At 44.0% G+C, this 21268-nt stretch overlaps 1 protein-coding gene across 3 annotated transcripts in view; it reads left to right on the top strand.

Moving 5' to 3' along the window:
• The first annotated feature begins 13417 nt into the window (after nt 1-13417).
• The window catches only part of AGPAT4 (1-acylglycerol-3-phosphate O-acyltransferase 4), a 71875-nt gene continuing 64024 nt past the window's right edge, over nt 13418-21268 (top strand). The window contains exon 1 of one of the 3 annotated variants that reach the window (XM_077175677.1): nt 13418-13742. In XM_077175677.1, coding sequence (XP_077031792.1) covers nt 13543-13742 — 200 coding nt within the window. In that variant the 5' untranslated portion in view covers nt 13418-13542. The remainder of the gene's footprint in view (nt 13743-21268) is intronic. The other 2 variants (XM_077175679.1, XM_077175680.1) reach the window with 2 other exon arrangements.

Genomic DNA, 21268 nt, shown 5'->3' on the forward strand with positions numbered 1-21268 from the left:
CTCTCTTTCCTCTGCTACTGTTCAGGCTGCCTCTGCATACTTCAGTCTCTACCAGCCAGGAGGGCCAAGCATTTCGACATAAAGGAACTGCACATGAGCACTTATGTGACTGGACACTGTAAAAAAGGAAATGGAAAAACTGCACTTGCAGAACAATATCTGGACTTAATGACACACCCCTTTCTCACTGACAATCCTGCTTTCTCCTCTTTGCACTTGATTTTAAGTTCATTCAATATCTCTGGTGAGAACCTAACTCATCCAGATGATGACTGTCACGTTCCCACATACCCTTTTGGTGCAAAGAGGGGTGCATTTAGAAGCAACACAAAACACCAGTTGTAAATCAGACCTGCATTCTCTTTCCTTTCTCTGAAGAGCAGCACCAGTAATCATGAAGGAAGTTACTTACCACTTGGGGTAACAATGGCAGGCTCAAACTCATGCCCCTGGCCTAAATTCACAATTTGTGAAAATAGACTTGAACACTATGAAAGTATTATTAAAACACCCATGAGGGTTTAAACAGCACACCATAAATATTAGCTAGTGTTGCTGCCACAAACATTGAACAGGGATGATAAAACAGTTTTAAACAACTCCTCATTAAATTGGGCTTGTTTGGTCTTTGCTCTGAATTTGTGACAGAGTCTGTGGAAAAAGGATTTGCAGCCATGTGAACTGAAACCTATGTAACATGTGAAGACCCACAGAGGAGGCAGTAAATTTGCAAAGGTCACTTGAATTCTGGCATTTCCATCTTTGATTGCAGCATCCATTCAGCTGTTGATGTGTGTGTGTAGCACACATATAAATCAAAATTGAAACACTGCATTAAAACACTTATTAGTTCTACAGAGCTTGAAATCTCATGCTGTAGCCATATTTTACTTCTCAGAATCATTTCACGATCTGTTGCACATCTGTGCCTTCTCCTGTCTCCTTGGGAGAGCTAACTGTGGGAAGCCAGTCACTGTACCTTCTATACCTCTCTGCATAGATCCAATGTCAGCAAGGACCTTGGCAAGTGCCCTCTGAAGAATTTTGCTGAAGTGGCTGAAGATGCTCCTTGTGCCCGTCTGAGTGCCCTGCCCTTCTTCTGTTACTCGCCTTTTTCCAATGAACAGTGAGCAGGGAGCACTTCACCTTCGGGGGTGATTTTCTTGACAACTTGGCCTATGCCTTGGGACAGTTAAGACACGGTCACGTGTCGCTCCTTTGTCCTCCACAGGATCAATAACCCAAGAGGGTAGGAAAGACAGACAGGAGACCAATAACATCTGAAAGTGCCCCTGGGAAGTTTCCCAGAGTCTATCTGCTCAAAAGCCCCTCAGCTGTGTTGGCAAAGCACAGATCAAGGGTCATAGTCTCCTCTAGTGTAAGCCAGCACCAAGTGTCACAGAAATTTATGGTGCTACACCTGGCTGACATAATTTAAACAGCTATACTTATTATTTATAGTTCCCAGCCTGATAAATATTTAGCCATCAGACGGCAAAACTCCTACATTCTACATTGACTAAATATATGTCAGGCCAGTCCATAGCTTCCTCCCTCCAAAGCTGCAGGTCCATCCCATTCCCACCTGCCCCAAATCACCCCAAAGAGAGCAGCCACTTCCCCAAAGTGATTTGCAGTCACCCAGAGAGTGAGAAGAGCACAACATTAAGGAATTCTGCTCTTGTCTGATTAAGATGATGCAATCAACTCTTCTATAAACACTTAGGGATCTTCTTAATAACTCTATTTTTATCAGCTTGAGTGCCACACACAGTACTGCAAGGTAATCATCGGGGCTAATATCTGAATTCAGGAAAGTTTTACCTTACTGTGTTTTCCCTCCTAAGAATTTGCTCTCTGGTAACCCATTCCCTCTGCCATTTCTGTGCTGGCTTCCATTTGCATCCAATATAAGGTAATTTTCTTTAAATTACTTTCAAGTACTGATGATTCTGCTTCCAAAAATGCACTCTTAATAACCAGCTTCTAGGCATAATTTTAGGGTACAGGAAACTAAAGTGAAACAAACTTGAATTGCTTTTAAGTAAAAAAATTTGGCAAAGGCTTTCAAGAACTACTTTCTTGTGGGAAGATGCATCTTGTCTATTTGTTTGCCTCCGTTTCCTGATTCAGAAATGGCTTTTAGGTTCCCAAAGATATTCAGAATAAAATAGTTCATCCACAGCATGAAACAACTTCTGCTGCTGAAATCTGTCACTTGTTGCCTCCATTTCACTGTGAAGTATTATTAGCAATATTTTAGCAGTTCTTACAAAGCCTTACTGTACTTCATATTGTGCAGTGTTTAGGAGAAGACTGTTCATACTCTTAAGGTGTCATGTGCCAGGTAGGTGGTATTTCCTCCCTCCCACCTCACTTCTGTGAGCTCTGTTGTAGTAACAGACACAGTCAGAGGGCAAGTTACTCTCAGAGACATCATATTCTCACAAGGTCCTGTTTCATTTACAGAAGAGCTGAAATTCAGTGGCAAAATCCACAAAATGTTATGAAAGCAGCTGGATCCCTTCATATGTGATGCGCAGGGATTCAGCACAGGAGGCCAGGAATCTCTTTTGGCATCTGGATGAAGCCTACTCCTTGCAGAAGTTCTCACCATGAGGTTGTGCAGACATCACTTGTTTTTATCACATGATGGAGACTCCTGCACATGCAGGGAATTGCTGTTTGAAAGTCCACTTGTCTTGGTAAGTGAATGTAACACCAACTCTAAGATCCTTACATTGCACTAAACTGAGAACTGGCAAAACCCCTTGCCTTTGTAGCAGCTTTAACAATTTAAAGTAGATTTGGGGAAAAACCCTGAGGCACAGATCAATGCAGGAGGGAAGGTCCACTTAGGATTGAAATCATTTGACAAGTGCCAGTGCATGGGATTTGGTTGCAGGGTTAAATTCTTTGCCTAAATAAGGTATTTGAAATGAGAGAGGAAAAAGTGTTTTATACCTGCCAAGTAGTAAGTTCTCCCTCTGGCACCAGACTTTTAAAATAGTTGTCAGGATGATACCACACTGTGTGATGTAGGTCTTGGAAAAGTGCTAGTATGAGGTGGAGCTTTTTCAGCCATGGGTTTTGGAATTCTATGTTGGGAAAACCCACCATTTGTTTTATTTATTTATTTTATTTTATTTTATTTTATTTTATTTTATTGTTTGTGATTCTCCTTGTGAAGAAAAAGAACAGGAAAATCAGACATCAGGATAGAAGAGACATCTCCAGTGTACAAAAAACTCAGACAATGAGGTCACTGATGTCTCAAATGCTACTAGTCCCTGGGGGTGGCAAGAGAAAGCAATGTTTAGGATGCCAGATGCAGCCATTTGTCTCCAAGGAGCAGCTGGTGATGAGATGCTCTTATTAATGAAATGGGATTGCTCAGTGCTGTCGATTTACTGCAGCTAGTGTAGCCAATTCTGATTCATGCTACCATTATGCATACCAAGCCTAGGAGGCAGCAGGCTTTGTTGGTTTTATTGTTAATAGTTGAGGCACCTGTGATTCAAAAAAATTTGTATAAAGCAGTAGATACAGAGTGCTTATGTAGACTGTTTTATGGTTGAATTGCCAGGTGACTGACTGACTGACAGATCCCAGAGCTCAGTTTCCTGGACCAGTGATTCTTAGTCATCTGGCAGTTGATGAGAAGGAAATTACATTGGCTATGTTATTCATGTCAGGAAAAAACTATAAATCAGTGTGGTTTGTAGGATTAATAACATACTGCTAGCATAGAAGTGAGCATGCAAATTAAACAGTGTCAAATCATTCTGAGAATGGTTGTGCTAAACCTGCACCAAACAGCTGGGGCTGAGCTCAGGAGCTGATGAGGACATGGGCTCACCAGGATGTGTACAACAAGCTGGTTTTTTATTAACATTGATGGCTTGAGGTTGGGGCACCTGAACTCCTGTGACAAATGACAGTAAGATGACACTGAGGACCCTCCATAGAGCAAGAAGTGTCCCCTAACAGCAACCCAGATCCTTTGTCCCCATGAGTTTTTAATACATCACACATAAATTATCTGACTTGTACTGCACCCAGCTTTGGTATTTCTGCGTTCCCCACTGCATTTTCTGTAAAACTTCATTGTACCATCTAATACAAACACATGCCTAGTTAAGCAATTCTGATGATGAGCTGTAAAGTAAATCTTTCTTAGAAAAAAGTCCATTCCATGTACTGTATCCAACAATTATCCATGAGGGATTTGTGAAGCAGGCAGCCCTCTGATAAGGCCACACTTAGCAACTGTTCTAAGGTACCACCTTAGTACCTTACTACCAGGTTTAGATGGCCACCTCATGGAGGTTCACTCCTCCAGGGCCAAGTGGGAGTACTGCCCAGTTGCTGGCTGAGCTATTTGGGCACTTAGCCATAAGGTCACTCAGCAGTTTCCTGTAGGAGAGGTATTTGGAGCAAGGCCTTTGCCTCAGGTTTGATGAATGTATTAAATTGGTGACAAGGGACCCAGCAGTTTAAAGCAATGCGATGGTCAAGGAATCATCCTGGTAATTATAGACCAGTCAGCCTGACCTCAGTACCTGGCAAGATAATGGAACAGTTTATATTAAGTGCCATCACACAGAATTTACAGGATGGCCAGGGTATCAGACCCAGTCAGCATGGATTTAGGAGGGGTAGGTCATGTTTGACCAACCTGGTCACCTTTTACAACCAGGTAACCCACCTAGTGGATGCAGGGAGGGCTGTAGATGTTGTTTATTTGGATTTCAGCAAGGTCTTTGACACTGTCTCCCACAGCATACTCCTAGACAAGCTGGCAGCCCGTGGCTTGGACAGGAGCACTCTGTGCTGGGTTAGGAACTGGCTGGATGGCCAGGCCCAGAGAGTGGTGGTGAATGGTGCCGCATCCAGCTGGGGCCAGTCACCAGGGGTGTTCCTCAGGGGTCTGTGCTGGGGCCAGTTCTGTTTAATATTTTTATTGATGACATGGATGAGGGTTAGAGTCTTTCATTAGCAAATTTGCAGATGATACTAAGCTGGGAGCATGTGTCGATCTGTTAGAGGAATGGAGGGCTTTGCAGAGGGACTTGGAACGGTTGGATGGATGGGCAGAGTCTAATGGGATGAAGTTCAATAAGTCCAAGTGCCGAGTCCTGCACTTTGGCCACAATAACCCCCTGCAGCATTATAGGCTGGGGACGGTGTGGCTGGACAGTGCTCAGGAGGAAAGGGACCTGGGGGTGCTGGTTGACAGTCGGCTGAACATGAGCCAGCAGTGTGCCCAGGTGGCCAAGGAGGCCAATAGCATCCTGGCCTGGATCAGGAACAGTGTGGCCAGCAGGAGCAGGGAGGTCATCCTTCCCCTGTACTCGGCACTGGTGAGGCCACACCTTGAGTGCTGTGTCCAGTTCTGAGCCCCTCAGTTTAGGAGGGACGTTGAGATGCTTGAGCGTGTCCAAAGGAGAGCAACGAGGCTGGTGAGGGGCTTGGAACACAAGCCGTATGAAGAACGACTGAGGGAGCTGAGGTTGTTCAGCCTGGAGAAAAGGAGACTCAGAGGCAACCTTATCACTCTCTTCAACTTCCTGAAGGGTGCCTGTGGTGAGCTGGGGGTTGGTCTCTTTCTCCGGGCAACAACAGACAGAACAAGAGGACACAGTCTCAAGCTGTGCCAAGGGAGATACAGGCTAGAATTAAGGAGGAATTTTTTCACAGAAAGAGTGGTCAAATACTGGAACCATCTACCCAGGGAGGTGGTGGATTCACCATCCCTCAATGTGTTTAAAAAAAGACTGGATGTGGCACTTGGTGCCATGATCTAGTTGAGGTGTTAGAACATGGGTTGGAGTCGATAATCTTAAAGATCTCTTCCAACCTAGAAATTCTGTGATTCTGTGAACCTGAGGACTGGTTTCAGAACAGCCTGCCAATGGTTTGTAAGAGCTTGCTATCTACTATCTATTGCAGTGTTTTTTTCCCAAAGGAAGTGGATTGCAATTTCAAATTCACAGTGCAGTTTCACATTGACTCCAAAGGAGCTGCCTGAATAAACAGACTGATTTGCCACCATCTTTTGCTGGATTCAGACTGCTGACTACCTCCATGGCCTGTTGTCATTCATACCCCTAGCTATCCCCTAGCTTCAGCTTGCTTTTCACAGAGTCAAAGAACTGAAGAGAAAAAGATACCATGGGGAAGCTTGGGCCATGAAGCAAAGATGGGCCCTGTGCTGCATCCAAAGCAGCATGGCCAGCAGGTCAAAGGAAGTGATTCTCCTCTACTCCACTATCATGAGATGAGATGCACTCCTCACATGGAGTGCAGCATCCAGCTCTGGAACCCCCAGAATAGGAATGATGTGAACTTGCTGAAGCCAGTCCAGAGGAGGGCCAAAAAAATTATCAGGGGGCTGCAGCACCTCTTCTATGGAGTCAGGCCAAGAAAGCTGTGGTTGTTCAGCCTGGAAAAGAAAAGGCTTCAGGGAGACCTCAGTATCTGAAAAGGGCATACAAAAAAAAAAAGACTGTGGAGGGACTTTTTACAAGGCATGTAGTGAAAAGACAAGAGAGAATGGCCTTAAGCTGAAAGAGGGTAGATTTAGATTAGATATCAGGAAGTTCTTTACTCAGAAGGTAGTGAAGCACTGGCAGATGTTGCCCAGAGAATCTGTGGATGCCTCATCCCTGGAGGTATACAAGGCCAGACTGGATAGGGCTTTGAGCAACCCTGTCTTGTGGAAGATGTCCCTGCCCATGGCAGGGGGGGTTGATCTTTAAGGTCCCTTCCAACTCAAACCAAAATGATGGAAGGGCTGATTTCTAGCATACACAGAGAACCAGGGCCCTTATACTGAAATACTCCTGAGGGCTGCTGTGATTTGTGCTGGAAGCCACCCACACTTAGGACTGAGGCAGTGAAGAACACAGACATCACATGGGAGCAGCTGGAGGCAAAGGCAAGCTCTTACAGAAATGGCCTGATCTTGTGTGTCTGGTAATGGTTATAGAGAACCTCTGAAGTGGTGTGGCAATATCACCTAGTTTGCTTCTACCAAAATGTATCCCTGGACTACATGCCTTTCTTAGATCCCTGCCAAATCCACTTAAATTTCGCCCCATGAACAGGCTGCAGGATAGCACAACATGATACAGAACTGGAACCAAGCATGCATAAAACACTATGATTAGTATTCACAGGTAAATGATTAGTAGAACCCAGAGATTTTCAACTATTTTATGTAAAAACATTTCTGTTCTAAGGTTTCCACACTCACTGAGTTTTAGATTCAGGAACTATTTTCCTTTTCTCTGGAAGTTAGCAATTTTCTTAATACAGTATCCTTATTCAACAGACAGTTCTGAAGCTGTGTTTGCATCTGAAATCAAGGAAATGCCACTGGGAGCAAGATCAGGCCAAGTTATAGAAAATGAGGAGCTAAGACTTTTTGGGACACTGGAAATGCATAGATTACCTAAACCATCACTTCAGTGGGGCAGAAAGGTCAACAGGAAGAAATTAGAGGAAATACAGTGTCCTGTACTCTTTTCACAGAACACAGATTTGCTCTATTTAGTGGGATAAAGCAGTCTGTAGTGTACTGTATTTTTTCACTTGTATTTTTCACATCACAAATATTTGACAGCCCAAGGCAAAAGCAGTACAAGATCTTACCTGGCTCTTTTACTCATTTTCTCTAAGTCCTGAGCTGCTAATGCTGTTTGTACTTCCTGTTATCAAGTATCATGCAATCTTTCTGCAATTTACTACCAAAAATTATGTTTTGAATTTTTTCATTCCTTAATGTTCTTTTCTTCCTAAACAAGACATTTACAAAAACTGTAAATATCCAGCTTTTACCCAATTAGCTTTTAGCTAATGCCTTTTTTATTTAAAAATCTATTTCATCAACCAGTTGCTCATCATGAGAAAGAAAGCAACAGTACAGAATGTCACTTAGCTCAATTTTTGAGGAGTCACATTTGCTGACACAGAGGATTAGTCTATAAGGTGTACTACTAAATTTAATCCTTGACTGATCAATAACCATACTTCATACAATGTCTCTGAAGTGTAGGAGCTTTATGAATCATTAGTGGGCCCTACTAAAGTATACAGATTAAAAATTTACCCAAATCTGCTCTTCAAATACATAAGACTACACAGAAATTGAAAAAATTATATCTACTATCCATATGAAGACCCTATATAAAGACTGTTGCTTAGTGATTATTTCCTAGCACTCAAACCATGGTTGATCCCATAATTTTCTTGGGAAGTAGACCCTTCTTGGGAAATAGCTCTTTTTATCCCTTCAGATAAAGCTGTCTTTACAAAAGGAGCATGTAGGAGAACATGGGGTGGAGACAGCTACAGCTGGTAAGACAAAAGTTGAGTCCTGTCTTTATTTCCAGAATGGACAGCATGGTGTGGTGTTGATGAGAGGATATGCAGCAGGTAATGTGTTCTTCAGTGAGCAATGCATGAGGATGAGTCTTTTTCCTGGCTCTTCTTCAAGGTTTTTTAAAACGACCTTTCCAATTCTGTGTGATTGAACAGATAATCAAACACTAACTTCAATGTATATTTGACAGCAGAACTCGAGTTGTTACCTGGCAGAATGAAGATGAATGCTCTAAGTGTGGCTTAAAGCTTCTGTCTTTTATGGGTGAGGTGAGGATACAGCCATTCACAGGGTGAGGACACTGCTACAGAATTAAATACAAGCTAGATCAAGAAGACCCCACTTATTGCAGGGATTGCCATTTTATGTAAATTTGTACAAAGCTCAAAATGGCAGGCTCACATAGCTCATCTCTACACACTACTGTGGCATAAATCAGCCTTGTTCTCATCATACTGAAGTAGTTATTTCCTCTTCTAGGTGAGGAAATGTACATATGCAAGCAACAAGAATAATAGTGTGATTTGTTTCTGACTGCAAATGTCTCTGTAACTACATATGCAAACTAGGTATTGCCCTTGAAGATCTGGAGAGCAGCCAATGTGCCGTGCTTCCTTGATGTAAACAGTTATGCATAAACAGCATTTCTTTTTACAGGGTCTGTGCTACTCCAGCTTCCAAGTGTTCAGACCAAGATTCTTCTTCTGCAGCTCCTTATCTGAGCTTTTCTGCAGTTTCCTGAGTACCCTCTAAACAACCCTTACCTTTGCAGCTCCAAAGAGATCTTCCCTCTAAGATCTGAGAAGAATTCCCCCCATGTACACTCATGACCATGCCAGTAACAGATGTTGCATCTCTGCATTTCCAAGGTGCCATTGAAGCCCTCACCGTTTTGTCACGCTCTGAACCACGCTTAATCAGAGCTGCAAGGTTTCCTGCTGTCATGGGGTAGGTGTTTGTATGTGTGTGAATGTGTGTGCATGTATGTCTGTGTGTGTCTAGAATATCTGCTCTGTCACCTGTACTTGTATGTATATCTAAAGCCAGTCACCTGAGTTTCAGCCCAAAGTGGCCCATGCAGAAGTCTTCACTTTAATCAAGTTTTAACAAAACAAGAAAAACAAATCTGTGACATTTGTAGATACATATGTAAAGAGAAACAAAGGATCCTCTCCTCCTCATAGGTAGACTCAAGTTGAATACTTAAAACAGCTACAGAAATAATATTTACACATGCGTAAGGAGTATTTATTTTGTGGGTGTCAGTAGATATGAAAATATTTGGTATAATTTTGAAAAGAGTAATTTGGAAAACATTTTGTATGGTAGAGTCCTTGGTATTTACTAAAGGAATTGTATTCTTTAAAAATTGTAAAGAATTTACATAACTGATTAGTAATCGTAGAGTTGTTGCAGAAAATAAAGCATGCTGAAAGAATAAACATGTTCAACAGATTTTGGAATCTCAGTCAGTATTCTTTCTGTAGGACTAGATTTTGCAAAGGGTCAAATTGGACAGTCTGGAGCTTAAATTCCTGTAACTCATCTCACACAGCTCTTTTGCTAATGCTTATTCAATTAAAGAATGAGTCTATTCTAAAATTAACTGTGGCCACAGGGTCTAGTTTTAACAGGATGTTTCCATTTGTGAGTACTGTGTGGCTTCTTTCAAGGGAAGTGGGAGTTTCTGTATGAAACCAGTGGATCCACTGTAGAGCTGAGGTAGAGAAGAAGACAGCAGGTGTCACAGTTGGGGTTAGTCCACACAAGAAAAGCTTGCCCAGAAAAATTAATTACACAGGGAGTGGGTGTGATTTTCAATACCACTCCCCCACTGGCCTATTTAAACTGGTCCACCTGCAGCCACATTATGACTTCTATCATTACTACAGTGCATTGCATCAGTTTTGGTTTCCATACTTAAATAAACTGTCAGCTTATATTAACCTATGTATAGATATTTTCATGTGGTTTCCTAGTGGGAAAGGATTATGCAGTCATACTATACACATCAATCCTTACTATAATTCCTGCCTGACCTTGTTAGCTGATTTTAATCAATCCCCAAAAAAGCAGCAGAGATCTCAGACACAATTATTTTCCCACAGTTTTCATAAAGACGGATAAGCCAAGTACAGGAAAGACTTCCTGTTATTGCTGGCATGAGGGACAGCCTGCAGTTAAGCCTTTATTACACTCAGAAGAGGACCATTATGGTCTACACAGAAGAGGACCATTATGAATGCTTTTAAATGAAGGAAACAAGCCTTTTATAACCCACACCTTATTAGATATTGGAGATTCTAACCATAAGACATGCAGCAAGAGCAAACTGGACCTCTTGAGTCCAGCTGCTCATGGCAGTGTATCCCAGTATATCCCTATGTTAGTATCCACCCTATCAGTTTGGCAACATCCAAAGCAGGGGTGCTGCCTCTTTCCTCTACGCTGGCATAAGTAGCCCCGCAGAACTTTCCAGGAGCTTTTGCCTGCAATAAAATTTCTGAAGTCAAATTCACAAGTCATTTAAAAGTGCACGTGGTGAGCAGGGTTGGGGTCCAGATGTGAGAACCAGCAAGCAGGTAATTTTGCTTCAGTCATGACAGATACCTGGCTTCCTCACCAATTGGAGTGCACACTTTGCCCCTTGGGACTGGGGAGGACAAGGGTGGTTTGGGGTTTGTTTTTGTCATTTTGGTTTGTTATTGTTGTTGTTATCATGTTTTTGTTATGTTTATTTTTTGCAGGAAAACTCACTGAAAATCACCCATTTCACACAGTGATGGATAGCTGGGAGGCATCATTGCCTGGTGTACGTTCCTGGTTCAACTCTTGAGTCTTGCCCAATTCAAGTAGAGTATTGTCATACCCACCAGCAACAAGGAAAAAACTGCACTGAGGGTGCAAGCCAAGCACTCAGTATAAAGAATGCTAAAATTGAGACATACTCCATTCAGTGCTCTGGAGGGCAGAGCTTACAGAAAGAGAATCTGATTCCTTTTTGTCCTCCTTGTTCCACCACCTAGAAAATACTCAGTGAGAACATCACAAGGTCTGCTCTTAGCACAGAAGTTTTTTCTATGTGCTTTTCAGTCTCAATCATTACCATGGTATCTAATAGTTTCATTAGACTTACCTTTCAATCCCCAACTTAAATAAGAGGGGTTTATTATTCATATATTTCTGGTTAGTCTTTTGAAAAATAGGTGTACTGTATCAAAACTAGAATTTGCCTCTCCAGTGGAAAGTTTTCTCAGGTGTAAAGTGTCCATAAAGCCTATTACATTCAGCTGCAGCTTAACTCTAATGAAAGCAAGAAGACAGATTTTTATTATGGCTTCACAGAAAATCAGAACATACAAATAATCAGCTGCAGAGAGTTTGGTTTCAATGAAAACTAAGTAAAACATGTTGAGAAACTATCACACTCAGCATCAGAGTGCCTGATTTTTGGAGTCTTGGCTCTCAGGATATTACCTAGATGCTGAGTAAGATACCTTGGAGTAATATCCCAAGAATCTGTATGTGTAGTACACAAAGCTACTTCAGGTAGGTGGTCAGGGATGCTTTGGACATGGCTGTGCTACAAACCCAGCCATTCTCCATAATTAAGTGCCTCATTCATGGATTTTAATTTTTTTTCCCTCTGCCTGAAATTAGCCCATTTTCAAAATGCAGCCACAGGGTCAGACTTTTAAAATATGGCTGGAGAAACTCCCTTTACCAATCTCTCACCACATAACAGCCCAGCATCTAGTGAGCTAGATTCAACTCCTCCATGACCAAATTGGAAGGTGACTAAATCTTGACCTCCTGAAGAGTACACTCAACACACCCCATCAGCAGGAATCTGTCAGGGCACTGATGGCACAGTTACATCTTGATAGCCCTCACCAGTCTCACCTGGGAGCCACACACATATGGCCCATGGGCCACAGCTCCACTTAAGCCCAGGTCTGGGCCTTTAGTCCCTGTCAGAGCTTTCTAGTAGATACATGTGTGTTTGGTTTGGTCTCCTCCCTTGTTTCCCAATCCTGTTGTAGCTCTTTTTCTAGCTGTGGCCTTATTGTCTGCTGCTCTTTGTACAATCTTTATAACTGTTTTGTTGCTTCATCTTGTCCAGGACTGTCAGTGCTGCTGCACTGTGCTGCCACTGCCCTGCTCAGGTATTGTGGCAAAGTGCTCTGGACAGTGAGAACACTGCCCATAGTGTGGACACCCTCAGCTCCAGGCTTTTCCTCCCTTGAGCAGCAGCCTTGCTATTGCTGCTCCCTAAGAGCAATAGTACTAATGATAATCACAACAATAACGATAAATGTAATGAAAAGGAGAGAGAGGAATAAAGCCCTGGAAAAACAAACGGTGCACAGTAGAGTGCTCAGCAGACACTGACTGATGCCTAGCCAGTAGTTGCTGACCGGAGTTGAACCACAACAAGTGTTTAATTTGCCTTAATCTTACATTGAAGATAAACAGGAATTCTATGTGGCTGGTATGGACCGGGACTGTAACAGGGCTTTGCTTTGTCCAGCTCATTGCCTGCCAGCCCCCAGCCTCGGGAGCCCTCCAGCCCCGCTATAACCAGACACCCAGCAGCTGACAGTGCTGTCCCAGCGATGTGTCATCCCAGTCGCCATCACCTTCCAATGCTTTGGGTGTTTATAATAGACTCGGTTCCTGCTGTTCTCTATTCACAGAAGCTGCCTTTCACCCCACCATCAGAGCCTGGCAGCAAATGTTTGCGTTGTCACATAGACTGAATATTGTGTCAGGGTACTCGGTGCTTGGATGGCTGCCACGGCATTTATCTTTTTCCACAGCATCCAGGCCGTGGAGCTCCTTTTTGTTGCCCGGTTTCTACTTGAAGGGTCAGACAGTCACAGGTGCGCATCACCCCGCGTTTACCCCGGGAAGGGATGACGAGCACTCAGCTCCGATCAGCGCCGGCGACGCTGAGGGGACGGGCGCTATGCCGCGCCCCTTCCCCCGGGCCGCCGCTTCCCCGGCTCCCCCTCCCTCCTCGGAGCCCGCGGCCCTTCCTCAGCCGCGCCGCGGCACCGGGAGCTCTCCTGCTCCGCTCCGGCGGCGCCCCGAAGGTCGGGCGAGGCCGGTGCGGGGAGGGGTCGCCCCTTCCCACCGCCCTCGGAGGAAGTGACATGATGACGGCGGGAAGGGAAGGCGAGGGGGGCCCCGTTCCCGGAGTGGAGCCGCCCGGCGGGTGGAGCCTGGCGGCCCCGCCCGAGCCGCCCCCCCCCCTCTCCCGCCGCGTGCAAAGTAGTGGCAGCCGGTGCGGCTCGGCCGCCGCCCGCTCCCGGCGCCCCAGCGCGGCACGCGTGCCCAGGCCCGCCGGCGCCAGGTACGTGCTCTCCCCTTCGCGCCCTCCGCGCTCCGCAGGTGCGGGGCCGCCCTCTCTTCTCCGCCTGGCTTCGCTGCCCTGGGCGGACAAACCAGCCCCGAGCTAGCCCCTCCCTGGCGCTGCCGCCTCCCGGCAGCCGCCGGCGGGGCGGGCGGGAGAGGCGGGCGGTGGGCTGCGCGTACAAGTTCTCTGATTTAGTTGCCGCCGGGCTGGGTCTCCCCCGCCGCCCGGACCCGCGCCGTTTCTCCCGCGGCCGCCGAGAATTTTCCTGCCGCCTGCGGGCCCCCTTTGTGTGGCGAGCTCTGCCCGCGCCCGGGTTTCCGTGGAAACGGCGGAGCTACGGCGGCCCAGCCCCGCCGAGCCCCCTGTGCCGCGCCGGGCGGGCGTGCCGCCCCTTCCACTTTCCCTTCGGGGCTGGCCGCCCGGCGCGGCTGGCGGTGGCCGGGGATGGGGCGGGCGGTGCGGTTGCCCCGGGAACGGGCGGGTGCCGTCGCCCCGAAGGCGCCGCTCCACAGCGAGCGGGCGCGGCGGGGTACGGAGCGGGCGGGCCCGGGTCGGTCGTGGCGGGAGTCCGTGAGCTGAGGCGGGGAGAGGGGCAGTGTGCTTCCCCGGTGACGTGCTCACGTGTTGTAGGAGCTCTGCCTTTCACCTATCGGCGTCTGTTCGTAAAGATGTTTAAGCCGAATTAAATAATGGCCGCGAACTGAGTTAAGGTGTGTCGGCTGATACCGTGCGGTGAACGTTATTTAAATAACAAGTAATGCTTTTTAGCATTTATTTCAACAAGTGAGCACTCACTCGAATGACTAAAAAGACAACCCACGAAAGAGTCTGTTTCAGCAATGTCACACCAAGACTTCTGGTCCTTATCTTTGTTACACATCTCTAAAAGTCGTGTTTAAGTCCCTGTGCAGACATCTAAGAATGATGTACCTTATGCAGGTGCTTGTGTGGGAGAGAGCAACCTTGCTGCTACATGAAAACTGAAAATGCTTTACAATAAGGTAGAAGGAGGCCAGAAACTCTCGAACAAAAAAACCCAAGCATATATTTAAAAACCATGATGCCTCTGGCCCAGGAAGTTGTTGTACCAGGCGATTGTAGCCTCAGCTTGTACTGATAATGACTTCACACTAGAGTGAGTAGCAAAAGAATTAAAAACTGCTGAAGTAGAGAAACTGTTGTGAAACAACTTAAGCTGAAATTTGCGGCCTTTTGTTTTCTCTAACTTCTCATGTGAAGGATAAGGTGTAGACGTACAGAAGTCTGTTTATATATGCCAGGACTACATCTGTGTAAAGACTGACTGCATGGATCAGTAGAATAGTTGATGTACTCTAAATGTTTGCTGTCATTTTCTTTCTCTAGCTGCTTGTATCTGGTACAATGCTGGGGGTTTCCAAACACTATGGATTGAAACACATATTTACTCACTTTAGAAATTTATGTAAATATTATGTGTAGCTTTCCTCTTTCCTGTTAATGTTTTGCATTAACAATGCCTGAATAAGCTGTATTGAAAAATGAAACTTTAACTTTGTTTTATGGATGACAGGGCCAGGTGTCATGTGGAAGAATATATTGGGAAGCCTGCAAAGAAGAAAGAACATATTGCAAGCTGCTTATGGATAAAGGTTGCTCTTAAGTAAAGTTTAGCTGTGTTGTTGGCAACCACTGTAACAGATTTTAGTAAGTGCCTCACAACAAGGTGGAAGTAATGTATTTTAGGTATGGAGAAATTGTACAGAGAGGTTAGCACTTGCTCAGAGTCACAGAACAGAGAATGCTGTGCCCAGAGTACAGTAATTAACCATGTTTCTTGAAACTCAGTAGGTGTCATTTTGGTGGGAGGTTGTTTTTACAGTGAGTCTTGCTCTGTCCAGCACAAATGCAGAGGTGCTGAAGCAGTGTTCATCTCTCTCTCGAGTGAGGTGTGCTCTCCTGGAGTGATGGTTGTACATCACTGACAGTCTAATGGACTTACTGTACCATAACAGAGAGGAGTTTTGTAGGAGAAAGGGTCTCTTGCAGATGATGGATGAGAATCCTACAGCTGTACTCTGCCCTGCTGAAAGGGGTGGATTGTTTTTTCTGTTGTGTGCCCTTGATTTTATGGCTGGAAGGTGAAGACTGGGAACAATACCCCTTAAAATCTCTTTTTGCAGGAAGACACTGTCACAGCTGTGCTGAGAGTAGCAAGGTACAATTCTTGTGTTGCAAATGAGCACTTGCGGCCCATAGACCCTGTATTAGTAATTTGGTCTTAAATTTTAGGAATTCAAATTGCCACTGCATGATATGGAACACCATTTCCCTAACTAATATCATCACTAGTACTGCTGTCTGTGACACACTTGTCAGTGTGTCATGATAAGGGAGCAGGAGGGCAACAGTGCATAGTAAGGCACTATGCATGGACTTTACTCAGGAAAAGCTTTTGCAGTTGTGGGCCTTGCTTCTTAGGGAGAGCATTATACCAGTCAAGGCAACTGTCTCATCAGGTGTGTTTGATTCAGCTGCACTGAGTGCAGTGGGCATTTTGTAAGGGAAGTAGAAATGTGACAGTACCCTGTGTGCTTTGTTGCCTTTCAGCACTGGTTGTGGCAGCTGAGAGTGTGTTTTTTCCCTGAAGTGCTTTATCTGTGGGGTGGCCTTGCCCCGTGATTCATTTTGAGGTGTTTCGGAAAGTTTGCTAACCAGTCTGTTGCTTGGTGGTCTTGGGCTAATTAACATCTGACTGTGGTGAGTACCCTGATCAGCTCTGACTAATGCTTGTGTGCTGCTCAGAAATGCTGACTCACTTCGTTTTCGTGCTTTTCCCCTGTCTTCCTCCAGTGCCTCGAACTAGAAAGGAGATAGGGTCCAAGGTAAGGTCAGAGAAGGATGAAATGAAAATGAATGAGAGTAACTGTGTGTTGTGGCAAGGATGAAGATACTGCAAAGACCCCTCTTTGATAATGTGAGAAAAGTATGATAGCTGCAGTGGATTTGCTGAAAAGGCACATAAGCTAAGGAACTGAGCAGAGCAGTGTAGCAACTGTAGTGAGCCCACCAGGAGATGCTAGGTTATGGTCCTGCTAATGGTCTGTTCTTCAACTTGAACTTAAAGCCTTTTTACTTCTTAGGCCACTGTTTTGACTTTCTGCTCTTCTGTCTGTCGTGTTATATTCTATTTACACTGTTATATTCAGTGTAAAGAGCTTTACACTGAAATAATTTTTTGCTTCTTGCAAAAGGGCTGACCCAGCTTGAGGTTTCTACTGTAGCATAAATAAAAGGAGCAGGGAAAGGTAATTAACCAGTCCCAGGTTGGAAAGGAGTCAGAGATAGAGGTCACTGAGAGAGGGTTTACTTCCCAGAAGGTTAGGAGTTGCAGGCAAAGACAAGCACACTGATTTCAGTTGCATGCAGTACTGTTAACATCTGAAAAACCTCTTATGTGCACTAGATTTCCTTTTAATTGGACCAACAAACTTAAATTTCAGTCATGGTTTCTCAGCAGGATCCAGGTGGATGTAAAGGTTTGTCCATGCTGGTTCAGTTGGCAGATAATGCAGGTTTTTTCACCTGTTGGAAAAAGGATAAGACTCAACACCTGCTATTAAAGACGGGGAAAGAAATATATTTGTGGGGAGTCTATATGTGGAAATGGCACATGATTTCAAGTGATAGCTACTTTGAAAGTTAAACTGTGTCCTGCTTCTCTCACTGTCTCCACGTTATCTGTGTCTTCACACATTATAGTTTGCTGCTTCTTACCACGTTTTTGAGCATTTTGGAAAATAGTATTGCTGCAGATACTGCTTTTCACTTCCAGAAGGTCTTGAAGCATTTTGCCTGCAAGCAGACTACAATTACTCTTGAATCATTTATGAGGTTCCCCCCTTCAAGTCACAGGTGATTTGTCAGGAGTTAATGCTGTGATTCTGTCTCACTGTATGTTTTTTACATGCCTGTGCCTCTGAGTGTATGCATAAATACTGCATTTCACCCAAGGAGACAGAAAAAAAGCTTCATTTTGTATTTAAGCATTGTAAAAGTATCTCAAAAATACTTAAAGTAAGCAGGAGAAATGCTCAAAGCCAGGCTTTTAAAAGGACCGGGGTACATGCAGCTGTTCAGTGATGTTGTAGAAAATCCAGGTAGGTGTTGATGTATCTAATGCTTAGCTGAGTGCAAAATTTATAAAAATGTTCCTGGATTTCTAGCTGCATGTTTAGAAGCTGTTAACATCTGCACACTTGCCATCCAGTAAAGTAAATGCAGTCAGATCAAACACTGTCTCTGAATGATCTTGCTGGATGCTTAACGTGGTTTTGACTAGCTCTGGCTGTAGATGCTGAGAATACAAGATCATTAATTAGTTACATCACATTTAGCTGTTTTGGAGTCATAATGTTTGCTAAACAACGAAGACAATTTAAACTTGTTGAGAGATTTCTTCTGGCTTCAACAGGTTTTGAATCGGGTCCAAAATGAAACCTCCCTTTATTACTGCTGCCTGTGATAAAGGCTTTTATTCTCTGAAGTTCTCAAATTAAATCAGGCTGTTGGGGACTGATGGTCAGGCAGAATGAGGAGGTCGAAAGTATTCCTAGTTCATGCTGTGGCAGAATAGTTCTGAACACTCCTGAGGCAGAGATGAGCGAAAACTGATGTAGAATGTGACTGCTGATATGTCGGTAAAGCTGTCACCATGTTTATTTGGGTTTTTACCTGGCATCTGGATGTCTGGTTGTTTCCTGTGTAGGTGCATCTGAGCCTTTCACTGAAGCTGGAATGTTATTTTTTGGAACCATGCCACCCACATCTCAGCTATAAGATGTTTCAAGTATTGGATGTTAGCTCTTTGGGGCAGGAGTTGGTTTTATTTGATTAATAAATCTGGAAGCTTCATTATTCAGTCAAACTATTTTTTACAAAAAGAATCATTAAACAGCATTTAATGAATAAGTGCTAATATCCTGTGTATCTCTGTCTTGGTGTGGCTACATCTTTTATTTTGCATTGTCATTTCCAGTTTTGGGATGTGATTTTCATAAAGGAGAGATTCAGCTACTTTATACTCTTCAGCATCATATGATAGAATACAGACAAATTAAATCAATACTTAAAGGTTAAAAAAAGGCCTTCTGAGTCTTTTTTTGTATAGTGTTTCCTTAGTATTCAAAGCGCATACTAATGTTGCTTCATATTAATTAAAGCTATGCAAATGGCTTAGCTGAAGGAGACTGTCTCCTGTCACAGAAATACAAAAACCTAACAACTCACTTGGAGCTGTAATCAGATGATGGCACTTCTTGTTTCCAGCACAGTTAACAATGTCTTGTGATTTGTACTGGAAGCTTTTGGATTCCCTCCTGGAGAAGCTCAGTGCTATTGGCTCATACTGTGTGACTTGGAAGCACAAAGAACGTGGTCTGTGCCATGTACCTGTTGCATCTGTGGCAGCAGGGCTCAGACCTGCCAGGCAGGAGAGCATGGCTGTCCCCAGCAGGGGCCATACAGCTGCTCAGAGAGAGGCACCCCGTTTGAAGTTGTCATACTGGGGTTTTGGGGACAGTAGAAAATTTGCTACTGGCCCACAGCTCAGTGGTGGAAGTCACACTTGAAACCAGCAGTGCTGTCACCATGGTGTATTTCTCAGCTCAGTGACTTATGCCCAATCTCTGCCGCAATTTTTAAGATTTTTGCTGCCACAAATTCTATGTTACACTGTAGTTGTACTTTCTGTTTTTTTTTAAATAAACAAAACAACAAAGCTACACAAGTTAGGAATTAGACTCCTAGGAAAAGGCTTAAAATTACCCATACATTACCCAAAATTACTAACATGGAAATCACAATATCAGAAAATTTAAAGAGGTCTTTATATGGAAGTGAGGAAAGAAAGTTACCCTTTTCCCAGTGCTGATGATTTTTATCTTCCAATTGATGTCTTTGTAGCATCTATCAATGCCTTTAATTCCTTCTAAGGGTCAGAATAATAGGAAAGACTTATATCTGTGTGCACACGCACGTAATACTGCCCACTTGGTGCTAAAGTTGTAACTTGCAGTTTATGGTACAGAACCATCCAAGCTGCTAAATACTTGACTTGGATTTCTTGAGGAATGAAGAGAGGACGGGAAAGCAGAGTGCATTAGATCAGCACATACATCCTGGATTTTACAGGAGCATTTATACCTATGGCATCATCTGCTTCTGCTGAAGGTCCTTGTGGGATGTGTCTACTCCTTCTCTGCTCTCTGTGTGTGACCTTTAAAAAGGTGTTGCAAGGCAAATGTGAGGGTGGGCAAGAAGGCAAATAAAGGAGTATGAAAAGTACCATTTTGTGCTGAAAGCTGGAGTCTGGGGAAGTGGCAGGTTGTGGTTCTTCTGTTGGCTGTTCTGTGGATTTACTCTGTAACTTTCACAAGCTCTCTACCATGGGAGGTAAGAGGGGAGCAGCAACAGGGATCTTTCCAGGTTTATTTCACTCTAGTGTCTTCTAAATGGCTGCAGTTTTTCATATCAAATGGGATAGATAAGTACAGGCAAAAAATGGACAAAATCCATAACTGCTTTCTAATCCTACATACATGAAGGATTTGATCTTGCATAGAGAAATGGACTTGCTCATTTTACTGAGTCTGCTGAGAAGATATGAAACTCTTCTGCCTGGATACAACTGCTTATGTGTTAGAGGTGTGTTTGTCTGTTGCAGGACTGGAGTTGGGAGGTGATACTTGTATAATCTAACTTTGCAACTCATTGTGGGTAAGAACAGGAGGATTAAATATTTGAAGCTTTGAAGTAAATGTGATCCATGTTTCTGTGTTGCCTCACACATAAACCTGGTTTGGATGCAGAGGAAGTGTTTTGTCTGTTGAGACTGTATAAGCAGTTCCTGTACCTTGTGCTGACTCTGTGTGTTGCTGTGAATGTAATTTATAGTTCTTAAAACAAGGTGAGGGCAATCAGTGGCATAAGCTATGAGCCTTCATAGGAATGGCCTTCTTTCTAAAGCTTATCTCTTATCAAGGGAATGTTTGGACTCCCAGCACAATTTAAAAAAGCAGCCCTGTTTTTGTACCAGCTCCTGAATAATCCTTTGTCGGCCTTCTTCCACACCCCCATTTATTTGGGCTCTTTTAAAAGAAATGTTTTTATAATAACCACTGAAGAACTCAGTAGCTACTCTTGTGTTGGATCTGTTCCTGAAAAGCCCAGTGTAGAGGTGATGAGTGTGCCCTTGATGCTGGGTAAGTATTACAATGCAGGTGGCAGCATCCTGCTGTACTCCCCTGCTGCCTCTGTAGTTTTTAATGCATTAATTTCCTGTCTAAGGATTGATGGTGTGGATCTCACCCTTGAGAGATTTTTCTTAGGCTGTGCATTGAGGATCAGTGCCCTAATTGGGGCAACTGACCGTCACTGTTCTGTACAAAATGTCAAAATTTTATGTATCATAAATGCGAAAGCACCTCTACTTACGGACATACATAGGTGTGTTTATATTTGCTAAGGCTTTGTTTGTTACAAAC

The sequence above is a fragment of the Agelaius phoeniceus genome, chromosome 3 (assembly GCF_051311805.1).
Source record: "Agelaius phoeniceus isolate bAgePho1 chromosome 3, bAgePho1.hap1, whole genome shotgun sequence".
NCBI classification, from domain to species: domain Eukaryota; kingdom Metazoa; phylum Chordata; class Aves; order Passeriformes; family Icteridae; genus Agelaius; species Agelaius phoeniceus.